The sequence below is a fragment of the Mirounga leonina genome, unplaced genomic scaffold, assembly GCF_011800145.1.
Source record: "Mirounga leonina isolate KUSES-001 unplaced genomic scaffold, KU_Mleo_1.0 Mir_376, whole genome shotgun sequence".
Classification (NCBI taxonomy): domain Eukaryota; kingdom Metazoa; phylum Chordata; class Mammalia; order Carnivora; family Phocidae; genus Mirounga; species Mirounga leonina.
The window spans coordinates 11,655,365-11,672,411 of NW_023270718.1; the positions used below are offsets into that span (position 1 = coordinate 11,655,365).

The 17,047-nt window shown below is 45.6% G+C and overlaps 1 protein-coding gene and 1 pseudogene across 1 annotated transcript; one reads left to right on the forward strand and one right to left on the reverse strand.

Moving 5' to 3' along the window:
• Positions 1-584: 584 nt before the first annotated feature.
• Positions 585-13,838, forward strand: ZNF584 (zinc finger protein 584). Its single transcript, XM_034986335.1, has 4 exons — positions 585-1,036; positions 1,903-2,029; positions 11,529-11,651; positions 12,261-13,838. Exons 1-4 carry the CDS (start codon positions 998-1,000, stop codon positions 13,265-13,267), a joined length of 1,296 nt encoding a protein of 431 aa, XP_034842226.1. The 5' UTR covers positions 585-997; the 3' UTR covers positions 13,268-13,838.
• Positions 7,914-9,586, reverse strand: LOC117997924 (annotated as a pseudogene).
• Positions 13,839-17,047: the final 3,209 nt, after the last annotated feature.

Consider the following 17,047-nt stretch of genomic DNA (forward strand, 5'->3'; position numbering starts at 1 on the left):
GAGAGGGGGAAGACAAGCAGGGAGAGTGGGAGCGGGGGAAGCAGGCTTCCCGCGGAGCAGGGAGCCCCATGCGGGTCTCGATCCCACGACTCTGAGATCATGACCTGAATTGAAGGAGGACGCTTCACCGACTGAGCCACCCAGGCGCCCCTGGAGAGTGTTTTCCGAGCTCAGTCTCCTGCTCTGTGAAGCAGACACAGCGTCAAACGGGATGACTCACGGGCGGTCGCGGGCACGACGGGCTTTGTCGCCTCTCTACGGCTGGGACACCAGGGCTCGGAACACTCGCTGCGCTCACGGCGCGCACACGGTGCGGTGCTCACTCTCACACCTCCCCTACTCGCGTTCCCTCGGCTCCCAGGAGCCTCTCAGACTCCGACCACCACGCAGCGACGCGGTCCGTCCCCCGGCGTGGCTCCGGGGGAGGAGTCCGGCGCCGGAAGTCCCTCCTCCGTCGGCGCGGCTCGCCGCAGCGCTCCTGTCTTGGGCCGTCATTGGTTCCATCGGCACGAGCGCCCAGCCGCGCCCCCGCCCGTCGCCTTGGCAACGAGCAAGCGGCACCGCGAGGGGAGCTGGGAAATGAGGTCCTAAAGTGACGCGGCGTGAGTTAGTGGAGGTAGCTGAGGCGGCCGGACTTCCGGCGTTGCCCTCGAGGTGCTCCTTCTGCCGCTGTGGGTCGGGACGAGTATCTCCAGAGCTGCGCGGCGGGCCCATTTCCTTTAGAGGCCGCTCCGCGGAGGACAGGGGCGGGACCCCCGTCGCGCCTGTGCACGCGCTGGGACTCCCCGGAGGACCCCCTCTTCCTGAGACTCGGTGTTGCCCCCTGCGGAACGGGCGCCGGAGGGTCTGGGCCTCCCACAGGCGGCTTCCTGGGCCTTGGGCACATTTTGGTCCTAGCTTCGAAGGTCCCACGGTCGGCCGGAGGCTCCTGCGCCCAAAGCGGGTGGTAGGTACGGAGCTGAGCTGAAGAGGCCGAAATTCGGCGCCTGCCGCGGCCATGCTCCGCCCACAGCTTCCTTTGGCCGAGGAGGCGCCGGTGAGTGGAAGGTGCCCCAGTGGGTCCGGTTCTGAATGAGCCCAGGAGAAGCGGGGAAGGCTGTGGCAGGTGAAGCAGAGGTGGGAGAGGGCCAGGGGTCTCGGAGGTCCGTGAGTGGTTTGGCCAGCTGAGGGCTGAAGCTAGAACAGGTCCGGGTGGGCAGGTCTCGAGTTCAGAGCGGAGGGGATGCTCTTAGCAATGAACCATGAAGGAGTGGGGTTCGACTGGGGCAGGATGGGATTGTGGTTGCGCCCAGTGGTGTCACTCTGGAGACACCATGTGCAGAACGAGCACGTGAGGGATTCCAGTGAGTTGCCAATGGGGTGGACCGGTGAGACTGTGGGCTGGGGGTGTGGAGCTGTAACATGCTGTGGTACGAAGACTTACGTGCATGTCAGGCAGGAGGGCAAACTGGAAGGTCTGGGACCAGGTACTGGGATGTGAGAGAGAAGGGTGAGCATAGGTGTGGTTGCCACTGGGAGGTGATCTGAGACATAGAGGGAATTGGCTGATAGGAGGTAGGGTGGGACCTGTGTGTCTGGCTGGAACACAGATGGCATCTGTCTGGTCACCAGCCTGTTGTTGCTGTGGGCAGGATGCAGAGTCCGATAGTAACTGAGGAGAGGCACCAATGGAACTGGGCCCTGGCAATCCTCTGAGGTAAGGGTCTTAAGAGGAGGGAGGTAGAGGGTTTGCCTCGAGTGGGAATGGGGTTTAGGGCTCAGAGGGAAAGATGATGTCAGTGAGACATGTGGCAGGACCCCGAGACACTGATCAAGGGCGTGGATGTGTTCCTTTGTCCATGTGTTGGTTGGCTCTTCTGCCCACTGTTGACCCCTAAGGCTCAGTTGAATCAATCATTACAGGGCTTGGTGACCTTTGAGGATGTGGCTGTGTATTTCTCCCGGGAGGAGTGGGGGCTCCTTAATCTGACCCAGAGGAGCCTGTACCGGGATGTGATGCTAGAGAACTTTGCACTTATTGGCTCGCTGGGTAAGTCTCTCACACTCTTCCCCAGCAGACTGACCACCTCTGCCTTTCCCCATAGGAAGGTGTGCACATCCTAAAGCCCCACCACAGAGGCTGTTTCCTTCCCAGGTTCCCTGTGGTTGGTGCTGTGGGTACTGGCATTGGGCTGTGTGTTCTTCCTCTGCCTCCTTCTTAGCAGCCTTGTTAGCAGCCTCAACAGCTGTTGCCCTATAGCCTCCCGGAGTAGGGCTTGGGATGCAGGTATTTACAGTTTGCCCAACAGATTCCATTCAACCCTTCCTCTCTCTGTGACTCTGCTGAAGTCATGGCCCCTCTGTGCTCTGGGTGTTGCCTTCCTTCAAAGGAGATTTTTATAGGGCTCTCCCTGGGCCAAACTTGACCCATGAATTCGAATTAGTAGATCAATTTGGGGAGTATTGTTATCTTAATATCTTTCAATTCATGAACATGAGATATCTTTCCATTTATTTAGTCGTCTTTAACTTTTTTCAACAATGTTTTGTAGTTTTCAGCATACAAGCCTAAATTTATTCCTAGGTAGATTATTCCTTTTGATGCAATTTTAAGTGGAATTGTTGTCTTAATTTCATTTTAGATTTTTCAGTGCTAGTATATAAAAATAGAGATTTTTGTATACTGATTTTTGTGTCCTATAGCCTTGCTAAACTCATTTATTAGTTCTAATAGTTTTTTTAAAGTCATATTTCATTTTTTAATTATTATTAACATATAATGTATTATTTGTTTCAGGAGTACAGGTCTGTGATTCATCAGTCTTACACAATACACATTGCTCACCACAACACACACCCTCCCCAATGTCCATCACGCAGCCACCCCATCCCTCCCACGCCCCTCTACTCCAGCAACCCTCAGTTTGTTTGCTGAGATTAAGAGTCTCTTTTTTTTTTTTTAAAGATTTTATTTATTTATTTGAGAGAGAGAATGAGATAGAGAGCATGAGAGGGGGGAGGGTCAGAGAGAGAGGCAGACTCCCTGCTGAGCAGGGAGCCCGACGTGGGACTCGATCCCGGGACTCCAGGATCATGACCTGAGCCGAAGGTAGTCGCTCAACCAACTGAGCCACCCAGGCGCCCGAGATTAAGAGTCTCTTATGGTTTGTTTCCCTCTCTGGTTTCTTCTTGTTTCATTTTTTCCTCTCTTCCCCTATGATCCTCTGCCTTGTTTCTCAAATTCCACATATCCATGAGATTGTATGATAATTGTCTTTCTCTGATTAATTTATTTCGCTTAGCATAATACCCTCTAGTTCCATCCACATCGTTGCAAATGGTAAGGTTTCATTTTTTTGATGGCTGCTTAATATTCCATTGTATATATATACCACATCTTCTTTATCCATTCATCTGTCGATGGACATCTGGACTCTTTCCATAGTTTGGCTTTGTGGACATTGCTGTTATAAACATTGGGGTGACGGTGCCCCTTCAGATCACTACATTTGTATTTTTGGGGTAAATACCCAGTAGTGCAATTGGTGGGTCGTAGGGTAGCTCTATTTTCAACTTTTTTTTTTTTTAAAGATTTTATTTATTTATTTGACAGAGAGAGACACAGCGAGAGAGGGAACACAAGCAGGGGGAGTGGGAGAGGGAGAAGCAGGCTTCCTGCCGAGCAGGGAGCCCGATACGGGGCTCGATCCCAGGACCCTGGGATCATGACCTGAGCCAAAGGCAGACACTTAACGACTGAGCCACCCAGGCGCCCCTATTTTCAACTTTTTGAGGAACCTCGATACTGTTTCCCAGAGAGGCCGCACCAGCTTGCATTCCCACCAACAGTGTAGGAGGGTTCTCCTTTCTCCGAATCCTTGCCAACCTCTGTCGTTTCCTGACTTGTTAATTTTAGCCATTCTGACTGGTGTGAGGTGGTATCTCATTGTGGTTTTGGTTTGTATTTCCCTGATACTGAGTGCTGTTGAGCACTATATGTCTGTTGTCCATTTTGATGTCTTCTTTGGAGAAATGTCTGTTCATGTCTTCTGCCCATTATTTGTTTGCATTATTTGTTCCTTGGGTGTTGAGTTTGGTAAGTTATTTATAGATTTTGGGTACTAGCCCTTTTCCTGTTATGTCATTTGCAAATATCTTCTCCCGTTCTGCCAGTTGTCTTTTGGTTTTGTTGACTGTTTCCTTTGCTGTGCAAAAGCTTTTTATCTTGATGAAGTCCCAATAGTTCATTTTTGCCCTTGCTTCCCTTGCCTTTGGCGATGTGTTCAGGAAGAAGTTGCACAGCCGAGGTCGAAGAGGTCGCTGCCTGTGTTCTCCTCAAGGATTTTGATGGATTCCTGTCTCACATTTAGGTCTTTCATCCATTTTGAGACTATTTTTGTGTGTGGTGTAAGGAAATGGTCCAGTTTCATTCTTCTGCATGTGGTTATCCAATTTCCCCAACACCATTTGTTGAAGAGACTGTCTTTTTTCCATTGGACATTCTTTCCTGCTTTGTCGAAGATAAGTTGACCATAGAGTTGAGGGTCCATTTCTGGGCTCTCTATTCTGTTCCATTGATCTATGTGTCTGTTTTTGTGCCAGTACCATGCTGTCTTGATGATGACAGCTTTGTAATAGAGCTGGAAGTCCAGAACTGTGATGCCGCCAGCTTTGGTTTTCTTTTTCAACATTCCTCTGGCTATTTGGGGTCTTTTCTGGTTCCATACAAATTTTAGGATTATTTGTTTCATTTCTCTGAAAAAAGTTGATGGTATTTTGATAGGGATTGCATTGAATGGTAGATTGCTGTAGGTAGCATAGACATTTTCATTTTCACAGTATTCTTCAAATCCATGAGCATGGAATGTTTTTCCATTTCTTTGTGTCTTCCTCAATTTCTTTCATGAGTATTCCATAGTTTTCTGAGTACAGATTCTTTGCCTCTGTGGTTAGACTTATTCCTAGGTATCTTACGGTTTTGGGTGCAATGGTAAATGGGATCGACTCCTTAATTTCTTTCTTCTGTCTCGGTGGTGGTGTATAGAAATACCACTGATTTCTGTGCATTGATTTTATATCCTGCCACTTTATTGAATTCCTGTATGAGTTCTAGCAGTTTTGGGGTGGAGTCTTTTGGGTTTTCCACATAAAGTATCATATCATCTGCAAAGAATGAGAGTTCGACTTCTTTGTCGATTCGGATGCCTTTTATTTCTTTTTGTTGTCTAATTGCTGAGGCTAGGCCTTCTAATACTATGTTGAATAGCAGTGGTGATAGTGGACATCCCTGCCGTGTTCCTGACCTTAGTGGGAAGGCTCTCAGTTTTTCCCCATTGAGAATGATCTTCGCTGTGGGTTTTTCATAGATGGCTTTTATGATATTGAGGTATGTACCCTTTATTGCTACACTGTGAAGAGTTTTAATCAAGAAAGTATGCTGTATTTTGTCAAATGCTTTTTCTGCATCTATTGAGAGTATCCTATGGTTCTTGTGCTTTCTTTTATTAATGTAGTGTATATCATTGACTGATTTGCTAATGTTGAACCAGCTTTGCACCCAGGAATAAATCCCACTTGATCATGGTGAATAATCCTTTTAATGTACTGTTGGATCCCATTGGCTAGTATTTTGGTGAGAATTTTTGCATCCATGTTCATCAGGGATATTGGTCTGTAACTCTCCTTTTGGTGGGGTCTTTGTCTGGTTTTGGGATCAAGGTAATGCTGGCCTCATAAAATGAGTGTGGAAGATTTCCTTCCATTTCTATTTTTTGGAACAGTTTCAGAAGAATGGGTATTAAATCTTCTTTAAATGTTTGGTAGAATTCCCCTGGGAAGTCATCTGGCCCTGGGCTCTTGTTTGTTGGGAGATTTTTTTTTTTTTTAAGATTTTATTTATTCATTTGAGACACAGAGACACACACACACAGAGAGCATGAGCAAGAGGAGAAGCAGAGGGAGAGGGAGAAGCAGGCTCCCCGCCGAGTCAGGAGCCCGATGTGGGGCTCGATCCCAGGACCTGAGCTGAAGGCAGACGCCTAACCATCTAAGCCACCCAGGCGCCCCTTTTGGGAGATTTTTGATGACTGCTTCAATTTCCTTGCTGGTTATGGGTCTGTTGAGGTTTTCTGTTTCTTCCTGGTTCAGTTTTGGTAGCTTATATGTCTCTAGGAATGCATCCCTTTCTTCCAGATTGTCTATTTGTTGGCATATAGTTGCTCATAATATGTTCTTATAATTGTTTGTATTTCTTTGGTGTTGGTTGTGATCTGATCTCTCCTCTTTCATTCATGATTTTATTTATTTGGGTCCTTTCTCTTTTCTTTTTGATAAGTCTAGCCAGGGGTTTATCAATCTTATTAATTCTTTCAAAGAACCAGCTCCTAGTTTTGTTGATCTGTTCTACTGTTCTTTTGGTTTCTGTTTCATTGATTTCTGCTCTGATCTTTATTATTTCTCTTCTCCTGCTGGGTTTAGGCTTTATCTGCTTTTCTTTCTCCAGCTCCTTTAGGTGTAGGGTTATGTTGTGTATTTGAGATCTTTCCTATTTCTTGAGAAAGGCTTGTATTGCTATATACGTCCTTCTTAGGACCACCTTTGCTGCATCCCAAAGATTTTGAACAGTTGTGTTTTCATTTTCATTTGTTTCCATGAATTTTTAAAATTCTTCTTTAATTTCCTGGTTGACTCGTTCATTCTTTAGTAGGATGCTCTTTAGTCTCCATGTATTTGAGTTCTTTCCAAGTTTCCTCTTGTGATTGAGTTTGAGTTTCAAAGCGTTGTGGTCTGAAAATATACAGGGAATGATCCCAATCTTTTTACCGGTTGAGAACTGATTTGTGACCCACGATGTGATCTATTCTGTAGAATGTTCCATGTGCACTAGAGAAGAATGTGTATTCTGTAGCTTTGGGATGGATAGCTCTAATAGTTTTTTTTTGTTTTTTGTGGACTCCTTGATAGCTTTCCATATACATGACATCATGTCACCTGCAAATATATATATTTTTACCTCTTCTTTTGCTTAACTGACCTGGTTAGAACCTTCAGTACTTACTGAATAGAATTGGTGAGAGTAGACATCCTTGTCTTCTTCCCAGTCTTACGAGAAAAGCATTTAGTCTTTCACTAGTAAGTATGATGTTAGCTGTAGGTTTTTGCAGTTGCCCTTTATAGGTGAGGAAGTTCCCTTCTTTTCTTAGTTTGTTGAGTGCATTAATCATGAAAGATCATTAGATTTTGTCTAGTGCTTTCCCGTATCTATTGAAACGGTCATGTGATTTTTATCTCTATTCTGTTAACACCGTATATTACCTTAATTGGTTTTCATATGTTCAACCTTGCATTACTAAGACAAATTCCACTCTGTCATAGTTTATAACCCTTTTATGTATTTCTGGATTTGGTTTACTAGTATTTTGTTGAGTTTTGCATCTTTATTCATAAGAGCTATCAATGTATAGTTTTCTCATAATGTCTTTATTTGGATTGAGCATGAGTGTAATTTTGGCCTCAATGGATGAGTTGGGAAATGTTCCCTTTTCTTCTGTTTTCTGGAAGAGTGTGTGAAGTATTTGTGCTAATTCTTATTTCAGTGTTAATATTCATCAGTGAAACCCTTCTGGGCCTAATCTTTTTTTTTTTTTTCCCCCACTCCTGTGGGGGAAAATTTTTTTGTTTTGTTTGTTTTTTAGTATAATTAGACTTTCTATTACTTCTTGAGAGTCAATTTTGGTAGTTTGTGTCTTTTTTAGTAATTTGTCCTTTTTTTTTTTTGAGCTTTTATATTTGAGTTTATTCTTCATTTAACTTTTAAAACACTACTATAGTTGAATATTAAAACAAAAACAATAGCAAGTAGTGAGCTATGATTATAGTCCTTCACTCATTCACTACTGCATATAAAATGCCAGCAGTGTTATTCATTGGCCTTGTTAAGAGGTCTGACACTGAACACTACCCCAGGATGATGTTCATCTCCTCACAGGCTTCCCCATTGTAATGGTGCCGTCTTTCCTGATTTGGATCGAAGTCCACCAGTTCTACCTGGTCCATTTCATCAATCTCGTCTACTTCCTTCCTCGCAGGTAGGAGTTTTTCCAGCAAAGAGAGTTTATCAGGAGAGAGAAAGCCAATCTCAGGAAAGTTTACCTTAAATTCGATGATTAGGCGACCTTTCTCATATGGTCTACGATAAATTGGCATGCCTTCATTTAGCACACACTTGATGTCTCCATGCTTGACAATTTGACCTGGGAGAGAGGTGATGACGAGTTTGGTTGTCAAGAGTAGATATTGGCGGGGTGCCTGGGTGGCTCAGTCGTTAAGCATCTGCCTTTGGCTCAGGTCATGATCCCAGAGTCCTGGGATCGAGCCCCACATCGGGCTCCCTGCTCAGTGGGAAGCCTGCTTCTCCCTCTCCCACTTCCCCTGCTTGTGTTCCCTCTCTCGCTGGGTCTCCCTCTGTCAAATAAATAAATAAAATCTTAAAAAAAAAAAAAAAAAGAGTAGATATTGGCTTTTGAAAGCCACACAGTGCTTCAACCAGCTGTATGTCCATACACATGAAAAGGTCTTCTCCTTGCCAAGTAAAAACAGCGTGGTCCTTCTGATCTAAAATAATATCTCCTGGTTCCAGTCCTGGTTCTTGGTCTCCTTCTCCATGGAATGTTATCTTCTGGCCATCCTTCATGCCGTTGTCAATATGAACTTCTAGAATCTTCTTCTCTTGAACTGTCTTCCTTGCATTGCAGCTTTTACATCTATCTTTGGGACTGATCCATTCCCCATGGACCTGGCAATCCATGCACACAGATTGAGTTTGCTGAACCATTCCAGGTCCTATCTGATGAATTCTTATTTGCATTCCAGTACCTTGGCAACTGGGACAACATTCAACTGCTCCTTTCTTACCAGCTCGGCCTTCACATTTATTGCAAATCACATTCTTTTGCAAAGCTAGTTTCCTTGTTGCACCATTATATAAATCTTCTAAGGTTACTGAGAGCTGATACACAATATTTTTACCTCTCCTTTATCTCTGCATCCTTCCTCCTCCTCCAAAAAACATATCAAAGATGCCCATGGGGGAGCCAAAACCACCACCAGCTCCACCTTCTTTAATTGCCTGTTCTCCTCCTTTGTCATATAATTCCCTTTTCTTTGCATCAGAGAGTACTTCGTAAGCTTGAGAAATCTTAAACTTCTCTCCTTCATTTGGATTCTTATCAGGGTGGTACTTCAAGGCCAGTTTCCTGTAGGCCTTTTTCAATTCCTCTTGGGTGGCATTGGGTTTGACCCCCAAAACATCGTAGTAAGTGGTTTCTTTCACCATTTTCTACAGCTGGTGAGAGGGCCGAGGCCGGTGTGGGGAAGCGGGAAGGAGCACGTTGCTGGATGCAGCTCAGGCAGCCGCCGCTCCTCTGCTTCTCACCAAGCATTCTGGAAAGTTCCCAGTAATTTGTCCATTTTATCTAAGTTACCTAATTTGTGGGCATATGTACAGTTGTTCATAGTATTTCCTTACAATCCTTTCTCTTAGTGATGTCCCCTTTTTCATTCCTGTTTTTAATAAATTGATTCTTCTATTTTTTTCTTGTCAGTCTAGGTAGCAGTTTTTCAATTTTGTTGATCTTTTCAAAGATCCTAATTTTGGTTTTATTGATTCTCCTTTTCTAATCTCTATTTCATTTATCTCTGCTCGTTATCATTTCCTTCATTCTGCTAGCTTTGAATTTAGTCGCTTTTCTTTTTCCTATTTCTTGAGGCCTAAAGTTAGGCTATTGGTTTGAGATCTTTTTAAATATGGGTGCTGTGACATAATAAGAAATAAATATTTTGTCTTTATCCCCAATTCCTAGCACAGCTCCTAAAACACTTGGAGTCTCTGAAGTGGTAAGAGTGTCTTTTGTGTGCTAATGGAATGACTGGTGGGTGGGAGCTCCTAGATAGCTTCAGGATAGGAAGTGGCCACCAAAAACACCAGGGCATGATAGGAAGGTTGGATTTTGAGCTACCCCACCCCCATCCTTCCAGGCCCCCAGTCTCGCCAGCCTCTGGGGAGAGTAGAGGGGCTGGAGACTGAACCAATCACCAGTGGCCAATGATTTAACTAATTATACATCATAATGAAATCTCCATAGAAACTCCTAAATAACAGGGTTCAGAGAGCTTCTAGGTTGCTGAGAAAGTGGTGCCACTGGAGGGCATGGATGCCGTCTTACCCTCTGCTTCCTCACCCCCCACTCCCATCTCCACCCCTGGTATACTTTGCCCTTTGCATCTCTTCCAGTGGGCTGTTCCTGAGTTGTATACTTTATAATAATCTGGTAATACTAAGTAAACTCTTTTCCTCAGTTCTGTGAGCTTGAGAAGGGATCAATAATTGTGGGAATCCCTGATCTATAGCCAGTTGGTCAGAAGAATGGGAGTCTGGGACATCCAACTGTTGTCTGAAGTAGGGGCAGTCTTGTGAAACTGAGCCCTTAACCTGCGGTATCTGATGCTGATTCCAGGTAGTTAGTATCAGAATTTAATTGAATCCTTGGACAGCATGTTGGTGTCTGAGAGTTGGAGAAGTGGTGTGGAACATCCGCCCTACACCTTACCCACATTTGGTGTTATGAGTAGGGGTGCCTGGGTGGCTCAGTCGGTTAAGCGTCTGCCTTTGGCTGAGGTCATGATCCCAGGGTCCTGGGATCGAGCTCCACGTCATACTCCCTGCTCAGCATGGAGTCTGCTTCTCCCTCTCCCTCTCCCCCTGCTTCTGCTCTCTCTCTCAAATAAATAAACAAAATCTTAAAAAAAAAAAAAAAAGAAGTGTTATGAGTAAAACAACATGGAGTTCTTTTAGCTCTGATTTTCCCTCCAAGAACTGCTATGTCCCATTACTTTTGGTATGTTGTGTTCATTTTCATTCATCTCAAAGTGCTTTGTAGTTTTCTTCGTGGTTATTTAGAAGTGTTTTATTTAAATTCCATAAATTTGTGAGTTTCCCAAATTTCTTTCTGTTGTTGATTTCTATTTTAATTCCGTTGTGGTCAGAGAATAGACTTTGTGTGATTTCAGTCCTCTGAAATATATTGAGACCTTTTTTATGTCCTAGCAAATGGTCTGTTCTGGGGAATGTTCTATGTGCACGTGAGAGCGTGAGAATACATATTCTGCTGTTGTTATGTGGCAGGCTATATAGATGTCTGTTAAGTCTAGTTGATTTCTAGTGTTAGTCAAGTGCTGTGTGCTTGTTTGTTTTCTGTCTAGTGGTTCTGTCCATTATTGAAAGTTAGAAGTTGAAATCTCCAACTATTGTTTGTCTGTCTTTTTACTTCATTTATGTCAGTTTACCTTCATGTAAGTTTCTTTCAAAATAAATTGTGGTAAAACACAACATGGGGTCTACCTGCTTAACAAATTTTTAAATGTGCAGAGGAGGTTTATTTTCTAATACTCCGTTTCCTTCATGGTTGGCATGATGACATGAGCTTCCTGGTGGGGGGGAGGTGGGCAAGCCTTGGCTTGGGCTGGCCTCTTATTACCTTTCTCTCTCCTAGGATTTGCACCTTCAAGGTCCCATGTGGTTGCCCAATTGGAGAGTGAAGAAGAGCTCTGGGTGCCCAACATTGTGGACTTGACACTGGGCGGCAGAGCAGAGGTCAGGAAGGGTCCTGGTCCTGGTGAGTAGGGCTAGGCGATGACTTGGTTTCAGTGATGAGCTCACAGCATGCTGGGTGTCTGTGTGCACTGGCATTTTGGTGCTGAGGCCAGTGACCACACACTATTCCCATCTTTCCTCTCCCTTCTGAACACACTGTGTGATCTTGCCATCTCTGCCATGACTCTCAGGACCTATGTGTCCCTGGCCTCTGCCAGTGTAGAGCTGTTCACTGGTGACTTGAGATGTGTACATACCCTTAAATAATACCTGAACACCAGCTACTCTGTTACAGTTGCCTTTTCATTGGAGCAAACACATCCTCTTCACAGTGCTCCCTGTCACCAGCAGCTGAGGCCCTGCTTGAAACCATTGCAAGGAGTGACTTGGAGATCCCACCTCTTCTCCCTGCATTGCTCCCATCTTGTGTCCTTGTCCCCACTGAGGTCCTTGCTATTCTGTGATCTGGCAGAGTCCTGTTCTGCTGGGCCAGCCCTTTCTCACCCAGACTTTTCCTAGCAACCTCCTGGGAATTCTGTGGACTCCTGTTTGTATGTCTGACATGTGTTTGTGATCAAGCTGTCTCCTCCCTCTAATCCAGCTCTCAGTAACTGGCTTTTCTCTGTTTCAGGTTGTCCATGTAGACTGGAGGATGAGGAATCCTCTCCAGAGCAGATCAAGAACTACAAAGTCTACCTATCAGAGAAGCCCCTTCTGTGTGGGGAGTCTGGAAAGGACGTCCCTACCACCTTAGGCCTCCTCCAGCACCAGGCCACCCACAGCAAAGAGAAGCTACACAAGAGCACCAAGCCTGCGGAGGCCTTCCAACCCAGCTCCAGTTGCCAGCAGCAGCAGGGCCTCCACACCACACAGAAGGCCTTCAAGTGCAGTGACTGTGGGAAAGCCTTCCTGAAGGCTTTTGCACTCCTCGACCATCTGATAACTCACCCCAAAGAGAGACCCTTTAGATGCCTGAAAGTTGGAAATGCCCCCAAGGAGAAATCCACCCATGTTAATTACCAAAAAATTCACACTGGAGAAACATCCCATGTGTGTAATGAGTGTGGAAAGGTCTTCAGTTACCCATCTAAACTGAGGAAGCACCAGAAGGTTCACACGGGCATAAAACCTTTCAAGTGTGATGAGTGTGGCAAAACCTTCAACCGTAAAGATGCACTTGTTCTGCACCAGAGAATTCACACTGGAGAAAGGCCTTATGAGTGCAGCGAATGTGGGAAAGCCTTCAGCGTTCTGTCTACTCTCATTCGGCACCGGAAAGTTCACATTGGAGACAGGCCCTACGAGTGCAGGGAATGTGGGAAGTTCTTTAAATACAACCATAGCTTCATTCTTCACCAGAGAGTTCACACTGGAGAAAGGCCTTATGAGTGCAAGCAATGTGGGAAAACTTACGTGACCCGCTCTGGCCTGTATCAGCACTGGAAAGTTCACACTGGAGAACGGCCCTATGAGTGCAGCCTGTGTGGGAAGACCTTCACCACCAGGTCCTACCGCAATCGGCACCAGCAGTTCCATACTGAAGAGAGATCCTATGAATGTACAGAATGTGGGAAAACCTTCAAACACAGTTCTACCCTCCTTCAGCACAAGAAAGTCCACACTGGAGAAAGGCCGTAAGAAGACAGGATGTTGGAAAGCCTGTAGCCAGGGCTGGGCACCTTGTTCAACATGAAAGGCCTCACTCCAGAAAGGAGACTGAGGAGAGTAGCCATTTGAAAGCTAAACCTAGCATACCCCAACATGTGCCCTGGGGTGGCAGGTGTGTAGGAAGCTTTCAGGAGCTAGGTTGCACTCCAACCTGCTGAGATTGTTGGCAGTGTTAAGTCACTGCTGGTTTCTGTGATAGAAGCCATCCCACTTCCACCACCTGGCAGGTGCTCAAGATGTGCATCAGCCATCTCAACGTGCTCTGGAACAGCAGACCTCCTTAGTCCCCACGCTGTCTAGGAAAGAATCATGAGTGGTGGAACCCAGAATGGGCCTCATTCTCCGCCTCCAACTGGTTTAGGTATGTCTGTGACCAGGCTCTGGTCAAGAGTAGCTGAGCTGTGTCTAATGGGGGCTTCCAGAGAAGGTTAATCATTTCCATGGACACAGTTGACACTGTCATGGATTTATCCACCCCTGGAGCTGACTGTCACACACTTCCCCGGAATGTATGGTAATAAAAGCTTTATTGTTTAAGCCACTTTTAATATTGGGGGTTCTGATCACTGTGTGTGGAGGGATTGAGAACAAGACTGGGCCCTGAAGAGAGGGACTGGCTTCTGTGGGGAGGGGTCCCTGACTTTTGTTGCCTTCCTGGGGATAGCAGGATGTCCCTCTCGTGGCCATTACCCTGGTCCTGAGATGAAGACCCTGCAGTCCTGGGATGTGGCCAGTGCCCCTAGCATCTGTGCCCACCGAGGCCTTCATTGTTTTTGCTGCCAAGGGAGAGAAGTGGTTGAATGAACATATGTATCCATATCCTCTGTTTTTTGGGGTCTTTTGATTTTAAAAATTTTGGAAACTAATTTCCCAAAAGTTCAATAAGATATCAGTTCAGCAAAACTTGTGTATTGTTTGTAGATGTGTCCCTGGTCCAAAAATTATGCTTCCTGTCAAGAAGAGAACTTGGAGGCATGTTTAGAGAGAGAACTGTGACCCTAGACTTGAGGGGCTTTGAACCGCAGTGCTCAGCCATGTGTTGGGGTTGGAAACCACTGCTGCCTTCTGTAACTGGTTCTTCTCCCCGATCCCCCACCCTCCCCCCCAATGGTGGGAGAGGTGATGACCACACAGGGTAGAAACCCTGGGCAGGCTTAAAAAGTCAGGGAACTTGTGTGTCTTGGTGGCTCAGCCAGCTAAGTGTCTGACTATGTATATTTGCTTATTTAGACATTCATATAAATGGAATCACACAGTATATGTTTTTCTGTGAATGGCTTTCACTTAGCATAATATATTTTTGAGGTTCATCTGTGTTGTAGCACATATCAGGACTCCATTCCTTTTTATGGCCAAATAATATTCTATTGTGTAGATAAACCACAGTTTGTTTATTCATTCATCAGTTGATTGGGCATTTGTCTTTTTTTTTTTTAAGATTTTATTTATTTATTTGACAGAGAGAGACACAGCGAGAGAGGGAACACAAGCAGGGGGAGTGGGTGAGAGGGAGAAGCAGGCTTCCTGTGGAGCAGAGAGCCTGATGCGGGGCTCGATCCCAGGACCCTGGGATCCTGACCTGAGCTGAAGGCAGACACTTAACGACTGAGCCACCCAGGCGCCCCTGGGCATTTGTCTTGTTTCCACTTTTTGGGTATTATGAAAAACGTTGCTATGAATATTCAAGTACAAGTTTTTGCGTAAGTATGTTTTCATTTCTTTTGGGTAGATAAATAGAAATGGAATTGCCAAACTGTTTTCCAGATTGGCAGCACCATTTTATATTTCCACAGCAGTGTATGAGTATTCCAATTTTTCTACTTCCTTATCAACACTTATTATTGTCTGTTTTCCCATAGGTACCCTAGTGGGTGTGAAGTGCTATCTCACTGTAGTTTTGACTTGCATTTCTTTAATGACTAGTGACGTTGAGCAACTTTTCATGTGCTTATTGGCCGTGAGTGTGTGTGTGTGTGTGTGTAGCAGAGGCCTGGCATCAGGCCAAAGGTTCAGGCATCAAAGAGAAGAGAGAAACTGACACCAACTTGGAGAGAAAAATGCAGCAGAATTGGAGGAGTGGCAAAGTGGGGAAAGGTTGAGAAGACAGTGGAGAGTATCCCTCATGGGGGAGGTCACAGGCCAGGGTCCAAGTGCAGGGAACTACTGTTGGATGGAGCTCAGAGAACTATCATTAGGGCAGAATGGGCAGTGTCAGTATAAAGACTGCATCAAAAACCTGTAGGCACCGGCCTGCTGGATTGAGTGAGCTGAAAGTGTTGGAACTACTGAGCCCCACAAAGGCTGGTATCCAGAACAGCTCAAAGGTCAGAGTCATGAGACCTTTGCCTGGAGTGTTCTAGCATCACTGGCAAACATCTTCCTTCCCCAACAGACTTGTTGCTGTGTACTGAGCCCCAGTGGAAGATCAGGCCTATTCAAGGAAAGCACAGAAGATTCTTCAACCATAAGCTGGGGGCCATTTAATGAATCTAATCAGCCACCCACACTGTACAAAGAATTGAGCTGTGATGACCAGTGTCTATCCTACCCCATTTGCTTAGAAGGCTTGATCCTCAGTGGCTCAGTTGGCCTTTATCTCTGATCCCACATGAGTCCTCCATGTTGGTAAAAGACATTACTCCAGGAAGGGAGGCCTGAGCAGGGTGGGGGATTCCCCCAAACATCTCATTGTGCTAGGGAGTACTTGAGCAACCCTGTTGTAATCTTTGATTACTGCAAGCCCATCTTGGGTTCCACCTCTAATGTGGCTATCATTCCTTGTCTCTGCTGGGCTTTTGGGAAAAGTCACCCTGAGAAGACGTGGCAGTAACACTGCCTTCCCACCCACCATGCAGTATGGATGGACACTGCACACTGAAGCCTCTCATGTCAGAAAGCTCTTGGTCTTTCTTCCCCCAGGTCTCATGGAAGGGCCCAGGGGAACACATATGGCTCACCCACAGGTTTTGGTAAACTGCTTTTGTACTGTACAAAATGTTTTTTGAAACGGCTTCTAACATAAAATCAAAAGCCACATAAAAATCTGAATATCTGTCTCTTCCCGAGACAGATAGCCAAGAGATCCGGGAAACTCATATTAACTCCACCATGTTGTCTCCCCACCCCTTAAAAAGGACAGACTTCCTTGGTGGCTACCAGAAGTGGAGTAAGGAATGCCATGGCTATGCGATTCTCTAAAACTCTGGCTACTCACATAAACCATTCTCCTGACCATGAGCTCTATCCTCTTTTTTTTTTTTTTTTTAAGATTTTTATTTATTTGACAGAGAGAGACACAGTGAGAGAGGCAACACAAGCACGGAGTGTGGGAGGGGGAGAAGCAGGCCTCCCGCGGAGCAGGGAGCCCGATGCGGGGCTCAAAGCCAGGACCCTGGGATCATGACCTGAGCTAAAGGCAGATGCTTAACGACTGAGGCCACCCAGGTGCCCCGAGCTCTATCCTCTTGATGATGAGGTTCCTGTGTGGGGACAGCCATGAGGTGACGAGCACAGGGAGAATATAGGAATTCATAAAAACATTTGTTTGGATTTCCATTATGAGTGATACGCAGGTCTGCAGGTCTTGAGTTCTTCACTCTTATCTCACTTGGCCAGAGTCACCTGGAAGGTTTTTTTTTCTTTATAAAGATTTTATTTATTTGTTTATTTATTTAAAGATTTTATTTATTTGAGAGAGAGAATGAGATGGAGCATGAGAGGGGGGAGGGTCAGAGGGAGAAGCAGACTCCC

Excerpts from the sequence above, each read along its gene's own strand:
- ZNF584 (XM_034986335.1), top strand. The coding sequence starts at position 998 with ATGCTCCGCCCACAGCTTCCTTTGGCCGAGGAGGCGCCG. Across the intron at positions 1,037-1,902 it reads CTTTGGCCGAGGAGGCGCCG|GGCTTGGTGACCTTTGAGGA; the intron begins GTGAGTGGAAGG and ends CAATCATTACAG. Across the intron at positions 11,652-12,260 it reads CAGGAAGGGTCCTGGTCCTG|GTTGTCCATGTAGACTGGAG; the intron begins GTGAGTAGGGCT and ends TCTCTGTTTCAG.